Raw genomic sequence first — 21,844 nt, 5'->3', positions numbered from 1 at the left:
ATACTGGTTTGGTGGTGATGAACTCCTTTAGCTTTTTCATACCTGGGAAGATCTTTATCTGTCCTTTGATTCTAAAAGATAGCTTTATTGGGTGAGTAATCTTGGCTGTAGGTCCCTGCTTTTCATCTCTTTGAAAGTTTTTTGCCAATTCTTTCTGGCCTCAAAGTCACTGCTGGGAAATCAGCTGACAGTCTTATGGGAGGTCCCTTGTGGGTAAATAACTGCTTTTCTCTTGCTGCTTTTAAGAGTCTCTGTCTTTAACATTTCACATTTTAATTATGATGTGTCTTTGGTGTGGGCCTCTTGGTGTTCATCTTGTTTGGCATTCTCTGCACACCCTGGACTTGCACATCTATTTCCTTTACCAAATTAGGGAAGTTTTCCATCATTTTTTCACATATATTTTTAATTCCTTATTTTTTCTCCTTTCAGCACCTCCATGATGTGAATGTTAGTATGCTCGAAGTTGTCCCAGACACTCTTTATACTATCCTCATTTTTTGGATTCCTTTTTGTTTTCGCTGTTCTGATTGGATGATTTCTGCCTCATCTTCCAAATCTCTGCTTCATCTACTCCACTGCTGTTTCCCTGTAATAAATTCTTTACTTCAATGAACATACTCAATTAACTGGTTGTTTATATTTTCTAGTTCTGTTTTTGTTTTCGATCTCTGCACTGAAGTTTTAAGTTCATCTGCTCTTCCCCTAAGTTGACTGAGAATCCTTATATAGCCAGTGTTTTGAACTCTTCATCTAGTAGGTTTTTTAAAAAGATTAATTTATCTTTAGAGAGGGGAAGGGAGGGGAAAGACAAATATCAATGTGTGGCTGCCTCTCATGCACCCCCTGCTGGGGACGTGACTCACAACCCAGGCATGTGCCCTAGACTGGGAACTGAACCAGCAACTCTTTAGTTCGCAGGCCAGTACTCAATCCACTGACCCATACCAGCTACGGCATCTAGTAGATTTTTTTCTCCATTTTTTCCCATTTTCTGGAATTTTGTTCTTTCATCTAGGACATGTTTTTTGTATCATTTTGGCTGCCTCCACATTTGTTTCTCTGTTAGGTAGAACTGCTGTCTCCTAGGCTTGCGAAAGTGGCCTCATGCAGCATGTGCCTTGTGGGATCTAATGGCATAGCCTCCCCATTCACCTGAGCTGGGCACTCCAGGTGCACCAACCCTCCACCACTGTGTGGGCTGTGTATACCCTCCTGTTGTAGTTAAGCCTTGACTGCCGTTGGCATGTCAATAGGAGGGGTTTACCCAGGCTGATCAACTGCAAAGACTAGCTGTGACGATGGTGGAGGATCAGCTGTGTAGGGACCCACTCCACAGAGCAAGACTTACTTAGTGGGGCTCTGGTGTCCACTGAGTCTACCTCTTGAGTGTGTCACATGTGGAGGTGGCTGGGTAGTGCTTTGACATGGTCTGATGCTATGCACCGACTGCACTGGCTGTAAGGCCTCCAGAAAAGTGCAGGCCAAGGTCAGCCATGGCTTGTTTTCTGCCCAGGGTCACCTGGCATGAGCTACAAATGACCTCCAGGTGGGTACTACTTGTGCTTGGTTTGGAGGTGTGGTGAGGCCAAGCTGCAAACCAAGTCCAGCTGCTGCTAGTGCTGCACCTGGGACCAGTGAGCAAGAGAGGAACGGGGCACATGGAGGCCAGATTTGCATATATTTTTAATTCCTTACATATTTTTATTTCCTGCTTGAGAAATTTTAGGAAAGTATGAAGTATGAGCCATTATGTGTTGTTCATATGGAAAAGGCACTAGAAATAGCTTGGGTTGGCCTGCAAGTTGGGTGGGGCAGGGTCTCAAGGAATCACCAGGACAAATAGCGATAGGGAGGTTGATAAAGACTCAGATATGATACCCACCTGCCAGATCTGTGGTGGGAAAGCTCAGAAAAGGGACTGTTGCCTTGGTTAGTACTTGTCTCTGGGAAAAAGCTTCCCCTTCACTCACTTGATGCCTTTTGTACTGCTGCCCCAGTGCTGGAGCTCAGAGTGAGTGAGTCTGTGTAAGTCTATGTGTGGGCCCTTTAAGAGGAACTCCTGGGACTCCAGAAGCCCTCTTCTCATTCAGCCACAATCCCCGCTGGTTGTTACAGCCAGAAGTTATGGTGACTTCTCTTCCTGGCACTGGAACCCAGGGATGGGGCACCTGGTGTGGGGCTGAAACTGCTGGATCCTCAGGGGGAACTCCGCAGCCAAGATATCATCCCCGTTTGTATCTACCATACGTGGTGTAGTATCAGGCTGTTCTGTGTCCCCACCCCTTGTACCAGTCTCAATGTGGCTTCCTCATATACTTAGTTGAAGTACTTCTATTCAGCGAGATATCAGGCAGTTGTGAATAATGGTGGTTTTGTAGTTTAGTTGTAGTTCTGATGTGGTTGCAGAGGATTCGAGTAGCACATTTACCTATGCCACCACCATGACCAAAATCCATAATAGTAATATTTTAATAGCAGTTCCAAGCTATATTATGGTGTGTTATTCCTAGAAATCAATTCCAGTTAGAGCAGTACATAAAGGTGTTCAAAACTTGCATTATTCTCTTGTGAAAAAATATGACCTCATAAAAATAGTTTTAACAATAAATTATTTTCTTTATAAAAGTATTGACAGAGCCCTGACCAGGTGGCTCAATTGCTTGGAGTATTCTCCTGTACACCAAAAGGTTGCAGGTTCAACCCCTGGTGAGGGCACATACCTAAGTTGCAGGTTCAATCCCTGATCAGAGTGCTTATGGGAGGCAATTGACTGATGTTTTTCTCTCTCTTGCCCTTTCCCTCTTTCTAAAAGTCAATAAAACATATCCTTGGGCTTGGGTGAGGATTAAAAAAAAAAAAACTATCAAGAGAGTAGTCATCTTATATTACCATTTCAAAGCATTAATGCTTTGGAGAACAACTGCTTAATGTTAACATTTCACAATGACACCACAGTCTTTTCTTTTTTTTAAATCCTCACCCGAGGATGTTTCTTTTGATTTTAGAGAGAGAGCAAGGGGGGTAGGTGCAGGGGGAGGGGGAAGGAAAAGGGTAGGATTAAAAGGGGAGTGAGAGAGAAAATTGTTCAGCTGCCTCTAGTGCATGCCCTGACGGGGGCTTAAACCCACACCCGACGGATGTGCCCTAAATGGATATTGAAACCACAACCTTTTGGTGTCTTGGATGATCCTCAAACTGAGCTACTCAGCCAGGGCACCAAGATGTTTTCTAATTGATAAAACTGTTGATTTTTGAAACAGGCTTAAGAACTCTGGTTAAACTTTGTCATAAGCCATTTTCAGGACAGCAATAGAGCTTTTGTTCTTGCTTTGTGATGTATCGTATACAGCATTTATTGAATACGCACATATTTCTCTAATAGAATAATGATGGTGAATGTGATGAATGTGTGCTTAATAGGAATGCCATGTTTTGATATAAATGAATACAATCACTAGCTTACTTTTTAAAATAACTATTGACTCACATTTTAAATATTAGAAATAAAACCGCTCTAGAAATAAAAAAGGAATGATCTACATTTATAATAAATGCTTTATCTTTTGAAGTAGTCACTGTAATTTATTGAACTAATAGAATATATAATACTTATTATAACAGTAGGATTATATTTCAGCTACTTACTGAGACTCAACTTCTTGTTTAATTTCTTGCCATTCTCCATACGGGTTTGATTTTTTATGAGCTTTGGATTTTTCTTGATTTGAACCTGATGAATTCTGCTCTTGGATATTTTTTTCTTTCTGTTTTTCTGGTTCAGTTTCTTCAACATTATTTTTATTTTTTTCCTAAAATGTCAAAGCCAAGAAATAATACATTACCAGGATAGACACAAAATTTCTTCAACAGAGTCTTGTTATTGATTTATAAGTAATAATATGTTAACTCAATAGTTTAAATCTGCACATAATACAACAAATGTACATAAAAATAGTTAATGCTTGATTAGGTCTTTCATTACATCTAAAACATTAATACATTGTGGCCAAGGCTGATTTTAAAACAGAACATGATCTTATTAATGTTCTCCAGTTAAAGACATACACTAGCACTGGCTGGCGTAGCTCAGTGGATTGAACGCGGGCCGGGAACCAAAGTGTCCCAGGTTCGATTCCCAGCCAGGATACATTCCTGGGTTGCAGGCCATAACCCCCAGCAACCACACACTGATGTTTCTCTCTCTATCTCCCTCCCTTCCCTCCCTAAAAATAAATAAATAAAATCTTAAAAAAAAAGACATATACTAACCTTTTTTATCCTCTCTTCTCTTTCCTGCTTTCTCTCCTTACTTAGATATCCAACGCTGACCTTCTTTTATACTGAGCTCCTTTTGAATTTAATGTTATGTCATTGGACCCTTCTATACTCATTATCTATTTAAAGAACTTCCTCAAACTAATAGTCTTAACTGAAATCTGTCTTTATATTGAGTATGTTGCCATAACTTTAGTGTCCTATACAACTGGCAGCTATGCAAAATTAGAAGACACACTCTGGAGGTACAAGCAGCTCCTATCGGGGTCCCTGAGTAGGGGTGGTGCCTTTATGGTTCCCTTTCATCTGGGATATCAAAACCCTGTGACCCAGTTTAACACATGGACCATGAACTAGGTCTCAGCCTCTTTGCAACTGCACAACTATGGGCGAAGTCCTGGGATACTATTATGTTCGCAATTCTTTGACCGGGTATTAACTTTTCCCCTCATGCTATTGGTAGCATAGGATTAGAAGTCAGAGTCCATTTTCTCTTACCAATCTTGATTGCTTCCAGGCCATGACTTTTAAAAAAATTTTTTAAACTAAGGTCTTACATTATACTTCAATCCTCATGTAATAATGACTCCTCTTCTGAGGTTCATAACACTACCTTCTATACAGTTCTCCTCCGTTCCTCCTCCCATGATTTAATGATCTCTGGCCATTACTCCCTTTCCATTGATAACTGTGGCAATTCTGGCATCATGCTCTCTTTATTTAAACTCTTATTGTCCTAGAACTTAAAAATTCTCTAGCTTCAGTTCTGCAAGGTTCAAAACCAATGACTTTGGTCTTTACTGTACAGGCATACCTCAGAGATACTATGAGTTCAGGTGCATACCACTGCAATAAAGTGAGTCTTGTAATCTTTTTGATAGTGGAGAGTCTTGTTTCCATGTTTTGTAAAACAAAAATCATCTGTGAAGTGCAATAAAGCTAGGTATGTCCGTTATTTCACCACCTAAGTGATGTATATAATAGTATTATAAGTACTTTGTCCTTGGTTTATCTGTATTTTGCAATATTTTGTTTGTTTGAAATTAATACTATTTATCCCAGGTTGAATGCTGGTTTACCTAAATTTGACTATAAACATTGTAAGATGGCAACTGTAAGATCTTTGCTGTTGGTCCTCTACAAACTGGATACATCCCACACCCTAAGTTATACCAAGAGTTATAGGGTAGGCAGAGAAATTTCACGCAATGACGAGATCCTAGCTGTGGCCCTAAAATACCCCTTCTCTAGCATCCTTGATATTCCTTCACCTCTCAGGCAAGCTATCTCAATCAAGGCTTTGTGTCTTGTCTGCTTTGGCACCTGGGATCCAAAGTGTTACTGGAAAGGTCACAAAAGCAGGACCAGTAATACTATATAAATCTGTTTTTACTTTCCCACCATGGTTGGGCATTCAGCCCCACCTGTCAATCCTCTTACTTGGTTCATTTCCTCTCCCATCCCAGCTCAGTAATTATTTCAATCCATTACTGTTGTCAAGCTCACCAAAGCTCCTCACTCTTAGCAAGCAATCTTGATTTCTATATGAATGAGTAAACTGTGGCTAAATGGCATGACCCTTTCAATTTATTTCCCGATACAACTCATCCGTAGTTATACCTTCTTATAGAAAAAGAAAAACCTTACCTTCTTACAGAAAATGAATTTATGCCTTATTCAAGACCAATCTATTCACCAACCCTTGTCAGTATTCCCTTTGTACATCCTTTGGGGTCCCTCACAACAAAAACGGCACCTCCACAAAGCTCTCATGATTAAGAGTCAATATGTACCTAACATCCTATCATCTAATTTCTACCTCATTTCATATCCAAACCATGTATAACTACATAATGAACCACTTTTTATTCCCCTGTAATCTGAGTTCTGCCATCCAAAACTGGTGAAACTACTATCACGGAATCAAGGATTTCATTACTACAAAATTCAATGGACATTTTCTTTCTTTGGCTTAATTAATCCTTGATACTCTCAATTCCTTTCACTTCTGTGATATTAAATTCTTCTGCTTCTCTGCACACCTTTCTAATCACTCTTTTCTCATTTAATCTTGTGGGCTCCTCTTTCTCCGCCTGTCACTTACATTCTCCAAGGTTATTTTCCTAGATTACTGCACCCATTCATTTAAATTCTCCAAGGTCATTTTCCTAGATTACTGCACCCATTCTGAGATTTGAATTACTGCCAGTATGATGATACTCAAATAGCATTTGTAGCCTACACTTTCAGACTTGCATGTTCAGACAGCTCTCTCACTGTTACAGAGGCAATTCAAGCTTAAAAGGGCTAAAAAATTTACTGTCTTACTAGCAAAGAGATAACAGTAAATGGTATAACTATTTACCAAAATATAGGTCTTGGTTTTATGTCTATTGTCTACCAGAAAACTGAAGAAAGTCTATAGAGCTTTTTATAAAGTGATAAACTTTTATAAAGAATAAATCCAGAACCTACCTTAAACTTTATTTTTAGCTTTGGTATTTCTGCAGTGACCTCTATCTTTTCTGCTTCCTCTTCCCCATCAGAATCACTATGTGAATCTGATGATTTGGATTTTTCTAGGGTGTCAAGTGACTTTTCATTCACTTTACTAGAAAGCAGATCGCCAGAGTGTGGAATGAAATCATCAGGTTTTTCCCATCTGGATTCTATTCAACACATTTTAATAGTCATGTTATTTCGTTACCAACTCAATTCAGAAGTAATTCCTAATATAATGCTGTCACTTATTAAATGATAACACTGCATATATTTCACACCATCACTCAATCAAGAAAGCAATAAATAAAAGTTTTGTAAGCTCTTGCTCTTGTAGCTCTCAGAAGTTTATTTCAAACAATCTTGATTCACTAGATGTTATCAACTAAGCCCCAGTGGAAAGAACTAGGCAATACTTTCTAAGGACTACCATAATTTAACTGACACCAATTTCAGAAACTATATGTAACAATGAGCACACATCAGATTTCCTGGAATTTTTTACCACAAAGTTTTCCTGGGATGTTTACAAAGTGAAATCATACTGTAAAAATCTAAATGAATATAATTTGTCATTTTTATAGTAGGGGGAAAAAACACAACTGAACTCTACTGCCACCCAGTGGTTTACTGGGCTTTTAGTAAAGTGACGGCATTTCTAATTATCCCGCAGTTATTCTCTTTTTAGTTTAATGAAAGGGAAAGGGATCCTAAAATTTACTGTTTAACTGGGACAGCTTTAAGAGCAGAAGGGGCTCTATTAATAATAACACTGGTCCAGACAAAAAATGAAACTGTTGAGGACAAATCAATATATACAGTCCCTTACTAATATAGGGTACTTTCAAGCACTAAAGAAAAACATTTCTTTTCTATGTCTCTATTTCGCATAAGTAGCAAAAGAACTTTCAGGAAATAAACAGGCACTGTTTTGGGGAACTTTAGAGACACCTGCTTCTCATGACCCCACAGAATACATGATTGTCTCTATTTTACTTGAGCAACTATAGAGGCTCAATGACTTGTCCACGATCATACAGCTTATAAGGGAAAGAGGCTGTGCACCTAGTTCACATCTAACTTTGGAACTACATTATATATTACTTAATCTCTATAAAGATCCAGTACCTGAACTGAGATGTAACCACTGCTATCATTGGGAAGGCTAGGTATCTACTTAAGAGGTTTAAAAGGGCCTTTTTTTCCTCCTAAAAGATTTAATGCTATGCAAAGAACTTAGCAAAACAAAAACCTGCTGAAGTCACACCAATATTATAGTTATTTTGGTAAGTGTAACTGCAGTGGAAATCAAACACAATTAATTGAAAGCAAATTTTATGAAGCTGTATTAGATAAAATTTAAATTTGAAAAACTTAATAATTAGGTAATGATCAGGCATATTTTATAAATACATAACTGAAACATTATTAAACTGGTAAAAGTAAAAATTTCACAATCTCAGACACTGCTAAAACAGTTTTGTATTTTAAAAAAGGAAAAGTCAATTTGAACTAGGTAATCTGTAAAGTACTTGCCAAGGTAATGATTCATGTCTAAAATAATCATGATAAAAATCAGGAATGGTAGAGAAAGTATAAAAGACTTTTTAAATTTGTGAATGCCTGCCCTGGCTGGTATGGCTCAGTTGGTTGGAGTATTTTCCCATGCACCATCAGGCTACAGGTTCATTTCACAGTTGGGGTGTGTATGGAAGGCAACAAATCCACCTTCCTCTCCACCTTCCTCTCTCCCCTCCCCTCTCCTCTCCCGTTATCTCTCTCTAAAAGCAATGCAAAAATGTTCTCAGGTGAGGATTAAAAAAAAAAAAGAATGCAGTATCCACTGAGGATTACTATGCATAGCACAGTATACTATATATAGAAATCCTTTTTCCAGCAATTTCACTACTGGGATTATATCCTAAGAACCCTGAAACTACCAATTTAGAAGAACCTATGCACCCCAATGTTCATAGCAGCATTATTTACAATAGACAAGTGCTGGAAATGAATGGATCAAAAAACTGACAAATTTACACAATAGAATACTATGCAGCAGAAAGGAGGAAGTCCTACCATTCACAGCAGCATGGATGGAACCAGAGCATATTATGCTAAGTGAAATAAACCAGGCAGTGAAAGACAAATACCATATGATCTCACCTATAAGTGGAACCTAGTCAACAAAACAAACATGCAAGGAAGATAGAAATAGAGACATTGAAATAAAGAACAAACTGACAGTGATGAGAGGGTAAGAGGAGGGGGACAATGGGGGAAAGAAGGGACAGAGTCAAGGAACATGTATGAAGGAGACAAGGACAAAGACAAAGGGGGGGCGAAGGGAAGGACTGAATGCGGAAGATGGGGAGGGGAGGATGTGGGCGAATAATGGTAGAAAAAAATGAGGGCAATTGTATCTGAACAATTAATTAAAAAAAAAACCCTATTTCTGTCAGTCAAAAAATCCTTTTTCCTTTTCCATTGTATTGTTTTTAAATTACCAAAAATAATACAAACTTGTTGTAAAAATAAGTTTATCACTATATTTACTAAAATTCGTGCAGACGATTCATCAGAAAGTTAATATGCAGTTTCAGGTACAATTTTAGATAGTTAAGATAATCAAAGGTAATACTTACCTCCTGTTTCTGCATTGTAATAATAGGTATAACCATCTTCACTTAAAGCTTCTACCCAAACAGCCTTCAATGCTGTCTAGAGAGAGGAAAAAAACCACATCAACTGAAAACAATATGGTGATACATTAGATAAGAAAGGCAGAATTAGCTACTCTTTCCCTTCCTCTTGAAACCTGGGAGTTAGGGGTGGTGGTACCAATCATCTCCAGAAAGCCTGGTTTGTGTTCATTTTAAGCCAACTATCAGGAAGAGAATGTGTCACCTTGAAAGCTAGAATAATTTTTCACAGATGGAGAGGGGACATATAAATGGCAACTATATATATTTGTCCTGTAATGAGTTTTTGGAAAGACATAACTTCTAACCTCCACCCAGTCTTCTAACAAAAGGATTATAGGAAGAAAGAAAGAAAGAGGTTTGGGCTGGTGGAGCTTATTTGAAAGTAAATTTGCTTAGCCCTGACTGGTGTGGTACAGTGGCTTGGGCATCCTCCCACAAACTGTAAGGTCCCTGACTAGATTCCTGGTCAGGGCACATTCCTGGGTTGTGGACCAGGTCCCTGGCTGGGGGAGAGCGAGATGCAACCGATCAATGTTTCTTTTATATACTGATGTTTCTTTCCCTTTTTATCCTCCCTTCCCCTCTTTTTAAAATGATTTTTTTTTAATTTTAGAAACAAAGTAAATTTTGCTTTAAAAACCTCTACAAAAACCCCAGAAGCCAATCACTTAAAAGAGTAAAGCAAAGACACTATCAATGTACTTCAGTTACCTTTTTTAAGTTTCCTTGAAATCCTTCAGGTTTCTCCCACTGAGATGCTTAAAGCAAAATATATTGCATTTAGAAAATATTTTATCTTAAAAAAGGTTGAAAAAAATCCAATTTTGCAAAATTTTACAAGCTATTCAATATGTACAAAACACTAAGTTCTGAGTGATTATTTCTATAGAGTTAGAAATTATGATTCTAAAGATCTTAATAATCACAATACTTACAGCTCAATGTTTGCTTCATGATTAACTCTGATCTCATTTCCTGCCTTCCTGACCATTCTTAACTTCTTTTTCCTGGCTTTTCTTCTATCCATTCCTTTAATTTATGTACTATCCACTCACATTACTTTTGCTCTCTTCCTTCTCCTTGTGATCTCACATACTCCTAAAGTTAACATATTACCTACATTCCCAGCTTCAATTTATCTTTCTAACTCCCAACTCTAATAATCAATTTGCTACTGAAAACTGCTACATGAATTTTCTACCTCAATATAACTAAAAGTGAATTACTTACAATCCCACTTAATTTACTGTTCCCATATTTCATATCTCAGTAAAGAGCACCATCATCTTTCGTCTTCCATGATATGGCCTCAATCTATTTTTTCAGCCTCTTTCTTCTGCCATGACATCTTCAAAGAACCTGATGCTTTACTTCCACCAGTTAAGTCTATTTCCCAAACTTTCAAATCTCTTTTAGAGTCATATTGCTCTGCCTATCTGGAATGCCTGCTGTACCTCTCCTAACAAACTACTGCAATCTTTTTCAGTCAAAATGCTAATGGAGTGTCTGCACTGTGCCAGGCACTGTGTTAAGTGCTAGCGATACAAATGGTATGACATCATTCCTGACATCTTCATTTTAACTTATTAGCTCATAAGTAATTTCTGTGATAATCCCTCAGATCCACATAATCACAATTAATTCCTCACTATTTTTGCTCCCATATAGCCTTAATTACATCTCTATTATATAATAGCTCTTCAATATTTCTCCTTGTATCATGCTTAGTTGTTTATTTCTGATACTAAATTTTATGTTTCTGGAGAGTAAATGTATAACAAATTCATTTATTTATGCCAGAATTTATATGGAATAAAAATCCCAAATACATTTAGTTTTAAAGGAAAATAAAAAGGTATTTCTGATACTCTTACCAAGAAATACTATTGTGTACTTTATCAGATATGGACATCCAAGGCATTAATTGGGGGAGGGCTACTTTACTAGGTCTTCAAGATAGCCACACAAAAAGAAATCAGTTTCTGGTTCCCAGTCTGCTTTTGGATAGAAAATCTCGTCTACAGAATTTTATTTTAAGGACCCCTGCGATTTGTGAAGTGGATCTGAAATACCTTAATTTCATGTAAAATGCTTTATTTACATGTAGTTCATTGTTTTAGAAGGTTTTATTGAGAAAATATAAAGCTTCAGTTTATTTGCAAGGAACCCCTTATTAAGGCTTACTTAAAAACTAACTACGACACTGAGTCACTATGAGAAGGGCAACTTTTTAAAGGGAACATATTTTTTTCTTTTAACCATTATGGCAAAAAGTATTTATAAGTCTTTCACTGTTTAAATATTCCAATATTAATGAAAAGTCTAAAGACAAAATAAACCATCAGGTATCATTCTCTACAGTTCTATGCCTACATGACTTACCTCCTGTGATAAGATCATAATAGTAATGGTAACCCTCAGAAGTTATGCCTTCTACCCATCTGCCCTTTGAAGGTTCTTTTTTCCTTTTCTTCTTTTCTTTCTGCTGATTTGATGCAGTGGTGGGTGGGGTAGTGCTAGTTTCTGGTGATATGCTTGGCTCTGATATTTCTAGAAGAAAGACAAGAGAAGGGTGAAATAGATAACATAACTCTCGCCCCCCCTCCACCTAAGGACAAAATGTTAATAATGTTATTCCCATAAAAAAATGTGGTAAGATTTTTTTGGGAAATTGACACATTATTATAAAGTTCATGTGGAAAACTAAACATGCACCAGCATGTAATTCCAGGACAATTACAAAAAAGAAGTGAATGAGAAATCTAGTACTACCAGGTATTAAAACTTATTCTAAAGCAATAGTAAAAAAGACCAACAGTATAAAACCGATCCAGGAACAGGCAAACATATGACTGAAACAGAACAGTACAGAACTAGCTCCAACTGCAGATTGCTGGTGTTTCTTACTAGAAAAAAGGAGAGATCATTTAATAAATGATGTTGGACTAACAGACTAATTATTTGGAAGAAAGTTAAGGTATTTCAAATTCACTTCACAAACTGTAAGGGTTCTTAAAACATTCTATGGAAGAGATTTTTCTATCCAAAAATCTGGGTAGCAGACTGGGAAGCAGAAACTGATTTCTTTTTTGTGTAGTTATCTTGATTGACCTGGTACCTCCAATATAAATTTCAGATCAAAGATATTTACAAAAAGAACACAAAGTAAGTAATATTAAATTTTACTACAAAGAAGTTCAAATATTCTGTATGGTAAAAATAAAAACAAAAATATATACACAAGAAAAACAAATGACAAATATTTATAAAAAATATGTCAGAAGATTTAATTTTCCTAAATCCCTTTTAAATCCAATAGTGTAATAGAAAAATGGGCAAAGGGTACAAACGTAATTCTGAAAATTAACACTTACCTTCACTAATATTCAAAGATATACAAATAAATGTAATTTTTTTGCATTAGATGAATACATACTGAAAAGAATAACCAAATCCAGTGTTAGTCTAATCAATGGGTGTGAAAAAATAGTTTTTATGGCTTTACTTTTTTCTAAAGAACTAGCCAGTTATTCCCAAAACCAGTTAATAAATTAATTTCATTCTAGGAAAAGTATAAACCTTGGAGACATTACTGAAGATAGGTTGGTATTAACTATTAATGTATAAAATATATTCAGCTTTGATTCAGCAATCTCACTTCTACAGGGATTTACTTCTAAAGTAAACTAACAGGGATAAATGTGAAAACACACATACCTGAGGATGTTCTGAAGCATTCTAACAATGAAAAACTCTAAGCAACCTAAATGTTAATGTGGAAGAATTTAATAAAATAAATTTTGGTATTTTTATGGCATTTTATACCCTTTATTAAACACCCACTACAAGCAGTCATTTTCAGGTAAGAAAAAAAAGATGAAAAATAGCCAACGCGAGAGCCACCTGGTGTGAATGAATCAAAATGATACCTATTGCCCTGGCTAGGTAGTTTAATTGGTTGGAGCATCATCCCATATACCAAAGGATTGCAGGTTCAACCCCTGGTTGGGGTGCATACAGGAAGCAAATGATAGATATTTCTCACATCAATATTTCTTTTTCTCTCTTTCCCTTTCTTTTACTCTAAAATCAATAAAAACATATTCTCAGGTAAGGATTAAAATTTATTTTTTTTCTTTAGCCCTGGCTGGCGTAGCTCAGTGGATTGAGCGCGGGCTGGGAACCAAAGTGTCCCAGGTTCGATTCCCAGCCAGGATACATGCCTGGGTTGCAGGCCATAACACCCAGCAACTGCACATTGATGTTTCTCCCTATCCCCTCTCCCTCCCTTCCCTCTCTAAAAATAAAATAAATAAAATCTTTTAAAAAAATTTATTTTTTTCTTTATATCTATTTGTCAGATTGATAAAAATATATTTTTTGGTGTGCTGCAGAATTTTAGTAATTAGGTTATGTATTCCATGAAATGAAAAAGGTGAAAATCACTCGCACAGAGTAATGAATACAGTAAAAAATATTGCACTACAATTAGATGTGATAAACATCACTACAATGATGATGGTATTACAATATATAAGTGTATCAAAGCAACACATTGTATACCTTGAATTTACATTTACACCAAATATATTCAATTAAAAAATCAGAAAGAAAAAAAATCATCTATCTTCTAGCAATAGTCAGTTAATTTGTAATTTGTCCACAAAAAGCCAATTCGCTGTTATTCAACCACATAAACAAACATGATTTATATGGTTTTTACCATATAGATAAAGTGAACTATATAGTTATAATGTAATGCCTTAAAAATATTTTATTTTTAGAGAATGCAGAAGGGAGGGAGAAAGGGAGAGAAACACTGATGTGAGAGAGAAACTTCAATCAACTGCCTCTCATACTTGCCCTGACTGGGGACCAAACCTGCAACCAGGCATGTACACTGACTAGAATCAAACCAGCAGCAACCTTTTGCTTTGCAGAATGGCAGCCAAGCCAACCAACTGAGCCACACTGGTCAGGGCACAATGCCTATTTTTTAATAAATAGATTCTTTTAGCTAAGTAATTAGAATACCTAAAAACTGAAATGTCTCTGAAATGAGACATTTGACCGAAGACAGAACTAAGACAGACCTAAGACAGAACCACTGACCTAAGACAGAACTAGCATTAAATAACTACCAAGGTCATTTAGTTGTCATGAATGGAGGTGTTAAAATATGAAGCTTTAAAAACAAAACAAAAGTTATATGTCCCCCAGAGCAAGGGATATAAAGGAAAGAATAAACAAATGGGACTTCACCAAAATAAAAAGCTTCTGCACAGCTAAAGAAAACATCAGCAAATTCAAAGGGAACCAAGCATATGGGAAAATATGCTTTCCGATGATACGTCGGACAAGAGTTTGATCTTCAAAATATACAGAGAACTCACATGACTCCACTGCAGGAAGATAAACCACCTAATTAAAAAAACAGGCTGGGATGGGGGTAAAGGGCAGAAAACTGTACTTGAACAACAACTAAAAAAAAAAATGGGCAAAGGACCTGGACAGACACTTCTCCAAGGAGGACATACAGAGGGCCCAGAGACAATATGAAAGGATGCTCAGCATCACTAGTCATCAGAGGGATGCAAATGAAAACCACAATGAGATACCACTTCACACTGGTCAGAATGGCCATCATAAACAAAGCAACAAACAACAAGTGCTGATGAGGTTGTGGAGAAAAGGGAACCCTAGTGCACTGTTGGTGGGAATGTAGACTGGGGCAGCCACTGTGGAAAACAGTATGGAATTTCCTCAGAAAACTAAAAATGGAACTGCCTTTTGAGCTGACAATTCCACTGCTGGGATTATACCCTAAGAATCCCGAAACACCAATTCCAAAGAACCTATGCACCCCAATGATCATAGCAGCACAATTTACAATAGCCAAGTGCTGGAAACAGCCTAAGTGTCCATCAGTAAATGAATGGATCAAAAAACTATGATACATTTACACAATGGAACACTACACAACATAAAGAAAGGAGGAGCTCCTACCCTTTGCAACAGCATGGATGGAACTGGAGAACATTATGCTAAGTGAAATAAGCCAGGTGGTGAGGGACAAATACCATAGGATCTCACCTGCAAGTGGAACCTAATCAATAAAACACACAAGCAAGCAAAATATAACTAGAGACATTGAAATAAAGAACTGACAGTAACCAGAGGGGAGGTGGGAGGGGGTAATGGGGCGAAAAAGGGTAAGGGTCATCCAGAAACACGTATAAAGGACACACAGACAAAGCCAAAGGTGGGTAGGATTGAGGGTGGGAGGTGGGGATACCTGGGGAAAGGAGGAGGTGTGGGTGGAAAAAAAATAAAAGGAAATCTTGCAATGTCCTTATCACACAACTGTTAATTAGCAACATACAGTCTCTGTTGGATTTGTGGATTAATAAATATGTACACAATGGGGGGGAAAACAAATTGGTGGCACTTTAAAAGTCTTTTCAAAAATAAAATTCTAAAACAATTTTTAAAAAGGAATCTATCAATGGTATGACTATGTAAAAAATCAAAAAATTTAATGGTAATTCATAGTCAAATTCTGAATGTTTAGAAAGAATATTAATTCCCAAATAAAAGCTCTCTTCCAGAAATGTGGGTCCAACATATTTATTGATGACCTATTAAAAGAATTTGTGTAAGAAAAAAAAAAGCAAAACAATGGGGCACAAGCTCTCTCCTAGTCTAAATAGCGCAATGATTCCTAGGAAAAGCACTCAGAATATAACCTGAGTGTATAACCTTCTCATGGAAACAATAAAAGCTAACTTAGCATGACCTCTGATGTTACTTTTAAAACACGGTGGCTGTTCTTTTTACCTGACTCTAAGCCAAGCCTTTTCAAATCCTCTTGGTATGCTTTCAGGGCAGCTGCCTCCATTGCCGCAAACTCCTTTGATGCCTTTTCTTCTTCCTTTGCCTTATCCAGGCTTTTCTGTTTAATCTAAGACATATACAGTAAAAGCTACATAAAAACCTGATATTTACATAGCAAAATTGTCAAAGAAAGAATCAAACTAAATTACCTCACTGATCCGCTTTGCCACATTTTCCTTATGATTCTTTCCTCTTTCATGAAATTCAACACTCTTGAAAATGAAAAGAAAAAATACAAAGGAAAACTACGTAAACATCATAATGTTCACAGTAAAGTAACAGCAAAATTGGGAATGGAACATAAAATTAAAACTAAAATGACTGGTAGAAAACATACAATATAATTTTAGTGCAAATTGGCCCTTTTTATCAAATGATATTACAGAACCGAACTACATTATTTATTATTACACCCACTGACTAGGTCTTCTTTAGTGCTTAAAATAAAGTACAGTGACCATATTAATGGAGAAAAATACAAGGTACACTTGATGACTAATCTAGTGAACACGACTGTAATGAGGACTCAAACGACATGAAGCCAAAAGAGAAGTGGAAAAACATCTTAACTTTAAGAAACACCTCTCAACATAAAATGTCAAAACCTGTAGATGTATAGAATTTATACTGCTCTATTTGCCACATTAGGACAATAAATAATGATCCTTAGAACCATTTTCCACCAAATTGGGAGAAAAGTAGACATTAAAAAATTTATCCTAAAAATAGTAAACAAATGCTTTTATATAATGTGGTAATGGTATAAAATGTAAAACTTTTATGCAGGGCAATTTGGAACTGTCTATCTAAATTAGGTTGCTAAAATAGAGAAGGAAAAAAGCTCCCTAAAAATTAATGTGGAGAGAGTTCCAGTATATACTGTTCAATTAAAATAAAACAAAACAAAAACTATGGTGTAGAACAGTGTATATATCATGCTACCTTTTATGTACGTTGGAATAAGAACCTATTATCTATACAGAATAAAAACCTGTACCTATATCCATATAGAAACAATAGAATGATACACAAGAAAATTAGAAAAAGTAATAACCTTTATAGGGAAAAGTAGTAATCTATGAGGAATGATGGTAACTTGGATGAATGGGGACAAAGGTGGTTGAGTAAATGTTATTACCTATTTAAAACAGCCAGAAATGCTCCCTATGGTTGTATGCAATAAGAATTATTTGGTAAACTTTGTAAAAACAAATTTTGTGAAATCTTACACAATGCATTAGCTGAGCTATTCTAAAGTATCACTGTGAATTTCTCTTTAAAAGTGTGACTTTTTAAGGTAAATGGTTCATCCTTTATTTTTCATATATTAATTTTCCTAAAATTGATTATACCCCACAAAGACTATTATAGGCCCATTCCAAAATAAATTAATTTTGTTTCTAATTAATGGTTAAATTCATGTGTATTAGCAATTCAAGGAGATAAAGAAAGACTATCCCTAGAGGAATTTTATATTCTACCTCACTCAAAATCCATTAAACTTCTTGGGTACCTTTAAATAAGGGCAACTATCAGTGATTTGTGTAGGTTTTAAAATCTTTGGCATTTATTTATTTGTAAGGGCAGTCTAAGTCAAAAAAGATAGTCAAGAACTTTAGCAACTATTCAACAAGACCCAAAACAAAACAAAACCCAAAAGAAAATCATCACCAAACTCTGTAGACAAAATGTCTACCAAACAAATACAACATTGTTACAGACAGGGCTACCATTCTTTTTTTGCACCCAGTTCTACCAAGCAAAAAGGATATGTATATGCAACATATTTCAAAAATACCCTCGTGTGTAAGTACTATGTACCTGCATGAGAAGAGTTAAAAAGCAATAATGCCGCTTTTTATGTCTTAAAAGCTGAAACTAGACTAAAAGATACAGTAATATAACTTGCTTAACAGAGTTGCTACTTTCATATTCCAAGACAGAAGTCATGATGTTCTTTCAAATTTAAGCATTTATAGACATAAAGCTCTGTATTAAATATATTTAATTACCTCTAGCAAAAAAACAAGAAAAACTACAGTGTTTCTTTTTACATATTAAGGGCTTTCCACTTGTACCTGTTACAAACACCATCAGAGCTAGATATTTCACAGACATAGATGAGATTACCCACTTGATGTTCATTTCCTGAATTAGACTGAAGGCCATAGTGAAATAATTGGGCTTAATAAATATATAATCAAATTTAGGCTGATGAAAAGAAAGCAAGCACACAGAGGTTTCCTACAAGGAATGAAAAGATAATAGAAATTCTTTCAATGTTTTGAAAAATCTAAAGCAATGTATATGAAAATGGTTTGTAAACTCAAGTTTGGTTCAAAAAGGAACACTTCACATAAATACATTATCAGAATCTCTAATAGTGGAATTATCATACAGGCCTATTGTCCGCTATCCAGCACTTGCAGTAATCACAAAATTTCTTTGGTTGTGACTTCCAGTAGTCTGCCCTGAAAAAGGGAAAAACAAGTCTAAGCTTATTTATAACTTAAAAAGTTAAAACTTTACATGCTTTACATTTTATTAGACTCTGAAATATAAGTCTCTGCTACCTGACTGAAGCAGTCAAGTGAAATTGTCGCCAGTGGAGAAGACAAGTCTGCACCGGGTTTAAAACTCCCTTAGATAAAACAGCTATAAAAAATTCCCCTCTCTTTTTTTAATGTCATCAGTGTAAAGAAATAACAAACATCTGAGAGAAGGTTGATCTTTTCTGTTCCGTTTTCTGGCATTTTGAGAGGCTGTTGTAATGGAGGCCTGAAGAAACTCATCAAGTTTACCTTAAATCAAATTAGTTCCACCAAAAGAACAAACAAAAGCACAAGATTCCTCTGGTGGGAGACTGTGGGTCCTCAGAGACCATCAGTTAATACAATTTGTTCTTGAGCCTCAGGGCAAGAGAGAGTTCGAAAAGCCAAGGGACCTCTCAGTTGGTAAGACAAGGAAAAAAAAAAATCATTAACCGGGACTGGCCGCGTCTAGTGAACGGAGGAGTCAGTGGTGGCCAGAGCCCAACCCTAAAGTTTCACAATACCCCAAGTTTCAAGCACTGCAGAAACCAAAGGGCTGCTGGCGACCACCGACTGTGTACGTGGAAGGAGCGCTCCGTCGTTTCGAGACGGAGCCATCCAACTTCAACTGTCCACTAATCTCCCTCCCATCCTCTTTTTTCCCAGGGTACTCTATGAGGTAGTATTTCCACCCCGCCCAGAGAACCCAAGCAGCGGGTCCCGGGCCGGTCCCGAGTGAGTTAAGGGCTCACCGTCACGCCTCCCACCAGGGGGCGGGGGCGGCAAGGGGGCTAGGGGTGGAGGGAAAGACCCAGCAGAGAAAGGGCCACTCGGAAAAACAACACATCCTTGTTCAGAGCCTGAGATCCAACTCACATGACTGGACCAGCCGCTCCGCGTGTCGCCCCCGGGTCCGGCTCCAGTTGGTGTTCCCCACGCGGGGCGAGAAGCAGCAGGGCCAGGAGCAAGGCCCACCCAAGCTTCCGAGCTCCAACACCGCCCTCCTACCCCTGGACCAGTGTTCCACGGTTCCCAACTACGGGTGCTCAGACTACTCAATCCGCGTTCAAAAATCTCCTCCTCGTCCCCTCCCCCTACAGGGGAGGTACTCCGGACTCCTGAGAGGTGGGGTCAGTATAAAGCGGTTGAGGTCATTGAGAAGGGGCAAAAGCGCGACGGGACTCAAGCTGAAGGCCCGGGACCTGAAACCTCAAGTGCCCACGTCATCCCGCCTTCTCTCTCTCACCCTAGGAACCTCTACATCCACCCTTCTAGGCTCGCTGGCTTGTGGCCAAGGAGCTCGCGCGCCGCCTTCGCCCCGAACGCAAACAGCTGTTCCCCGAGACGTCGCCGCCCTCAACTTTTGCCAAGTACTCCGCACGCACTTTGCCCAGAGGAGCAACCTGGACCTGTAGGCTGGGTGCTGTTGGTAGAGTTAAAAAAAAAAAAAAAGTGAAACAGCTGGTTTCGGGCCTCGAGTTGCTGGACTTTTCCTCAGAACTTTCCTGAGGCGGCGGAGCGGACGCACTCCCCTTCCTCGACGCCCGCGCGCTGCGTCGGGGCTCGTTCCCCGGCTCTGGAGCGTGAGGGTTGCGGCGGGAGCGGTTCGATTGGCACTGAGGCGGCCACTCTAGTAGCAACGACAGGAGGTGGGGAGGAGGCACCGTGGCAGGGACGCTTGTCAGGTGAGTCAACAAGGCGCTTTCAACAGCACTTCCCATATGGTCTAGCGGTTAGGATTCCTGGTTTTCACCCAGGCGGCCCGGGTTCGACTCCCGGTATGGGAATGTTATAAGCTTTTTATTTTTTTATTTTAAAGGTTTGGGCAACTATCATTTTATTTCTAATGATTGGCTCCCTTCCTACCCCACAACGAGTGACTTTGTGGAAAACGAGCCTTCGTGCACTTCTCACTTGTGCCTTGACTGGGGCTGTGGCTTTGGGAGTCACGAGTACTGTGCCGGGCAGACCGGAGGAGCGTGTGCGCTGTGCTGTGGTGCGCCGCGCCGCCTCTCTGTCCGCCGGGGGCTGGCAGGGCTGGGTAGCCAGGAACAAGTTTCACTTTCCCCGGGCTTTCCTCTCGCCACTCCGGCCCCCAGCCACCCTTTTCCGAGCGCTCGGGAGGTGTTGATTAACTCCAGCCTCGCCTTATCTCTCCCAGCGCGCTCCTCTGGCCCACAGTTTCCTCCGCCTACTCCCTCCAGCAGTCGCTAGAGACGCGGGGGACGTTTGCCCCCTAGCCTCGGTGCCCCGGAGTCCGCGCTCAGCTAGCAACCCTCGATAACTCCTCGTTGGGTGGTAGCGAGAACTCTCACCCACCCCCGACACAAAGCAGCCTTCCAGGGGCCGCTCGCCCCGGGCGGGCGCGACTTCTCCGCTTGGCGGCGGGGCTAGCCTGCTAGCCAGAGTGCCCGCGGGCGCGCTTTCGCATCCGCGCAGCCGCCAGTCACTGTGGCGTAAGCCGCGCGTCCGCCCGCGTCTGCTGCAGCGCGTGAGCCCTGCTAGCGACTACGTCCCAGCTGAAGAAGGGCGCGCTGGCTACAGTTCACAAGTATCTCAGACTTTTTACCTGGGAAGGCCTCAGGGGAGGGGAATCTTTTTTCCCCCTTTTTTCTTTTAAAAACTACAAAACATACACCCATACACACGGGCTGCGGAAAAGAAAAATAACACTACGATAAGATGTGTTGAAAAAAGAAAATTGACTTCAAAGTGTCGGTCTAACGCCTTGAGCACAGATGATAGAAAACCCTGGGGTGGAGGTGGGGCTTCGAAGAGAATATTGGCCGGAGACTGGGAGGGGATGTTACAACAAAGTTTCACTGTATTTTTAAATATAGAAGCCTTGTGTTTATTACGAAGAAGGGGCAGCTGTGTCAGCAGCATGTGAGTTGTAAATGAAACAAAAGCGTTATCTTGAATGCAAGCTGAAGTTAGAAA

The 21,844-nt window shown here is 38.7% G+C and overlaps 1 protein-coding gene and 1 non-coding gene across 2 annotated transcripts in view; one reads left to right on the top strand and one right to left on the bottom strand.

Moving 5' to 3' along the window:
* The window catches only part of WBP4 (WW domain binding protein 4), a 30,320-nt gene extending 10,234 nt beyond the window's left edge, over positions 1 to 20,086 (bottom strand). Inside the window, exons 1-9 of the mRNA XM_028526512.2 lie at positions 19,781 to 20,086; positions 18,772 to 18,844; positions 16,523 to 16,585; positions 16,317 to 16,440; positions 11,862 to 12,029; positions 10,191 to 10,237; positions 9,420 to 9,495; positions 6,754 to 6,947; positions 3,649 to 3,812 (exon numbers count right to left, since the gene is read on the bottom strand). Coding sequence (XP_028382313.1) covers positions 3,649 to 3,812; positions 6,754 to 6,947; positions 9,420 to 9,495; positions 10,191 to 10,237; positions 11,862 to 12,029; positions 16,317 to 16,440; positions 16,523 to 16,585; positions 18,772 to 18,844; positions 19,781 to 19,782 — 911 coding nt within the window. The 5' untranslated portion in view covers positions 19,783 to 20,086. The remainder of the gene's footprint in view (positions 1 to 3,648; positions 3,813 to 6,753; positions 6,948 to 9,419; positions 9,496 to 10,190; positions 10,238 to 11,861; positions 12,030 to 16,316; positions 16,441 to 16,522; positions 16,586 to 18,771; positions 18,845 to 19,780) is intronic.
* Positions 20,087 to 20,619: 533 nt separating this feature from the next.
* On the top strand, positions 20,620 to 20,691 carry TRNAE-UUC. The gene has a single exon. It is a non-coding gene; the product is annotated as a tRNA-Glu (tRNA).
* Positions 20,692 to 21,844: the final 1,153 nt, after the last annotated feature.

This window comes from Phyllostomus discolor, chromosome 11, assembly GCF_004126475.2.
Source record: "Phyllostomus discolor isolate MPI-MPIP mPhyDis1 chromosome 11, mPhyDis1.pri.v3, whole genome shotgun sequence".
Classification (NCBI taxonomy): Eukaryota; Metazoa; Chordata; class Mammalia; order Chiroptera; family Phyllostomidae; genus Phyllostomus; species Phyllostomus discolor.
Note: the sequence above shows the minus strand (reverse complement) of the source record. Positions and strands in the feature narration are given on the sequence as shown.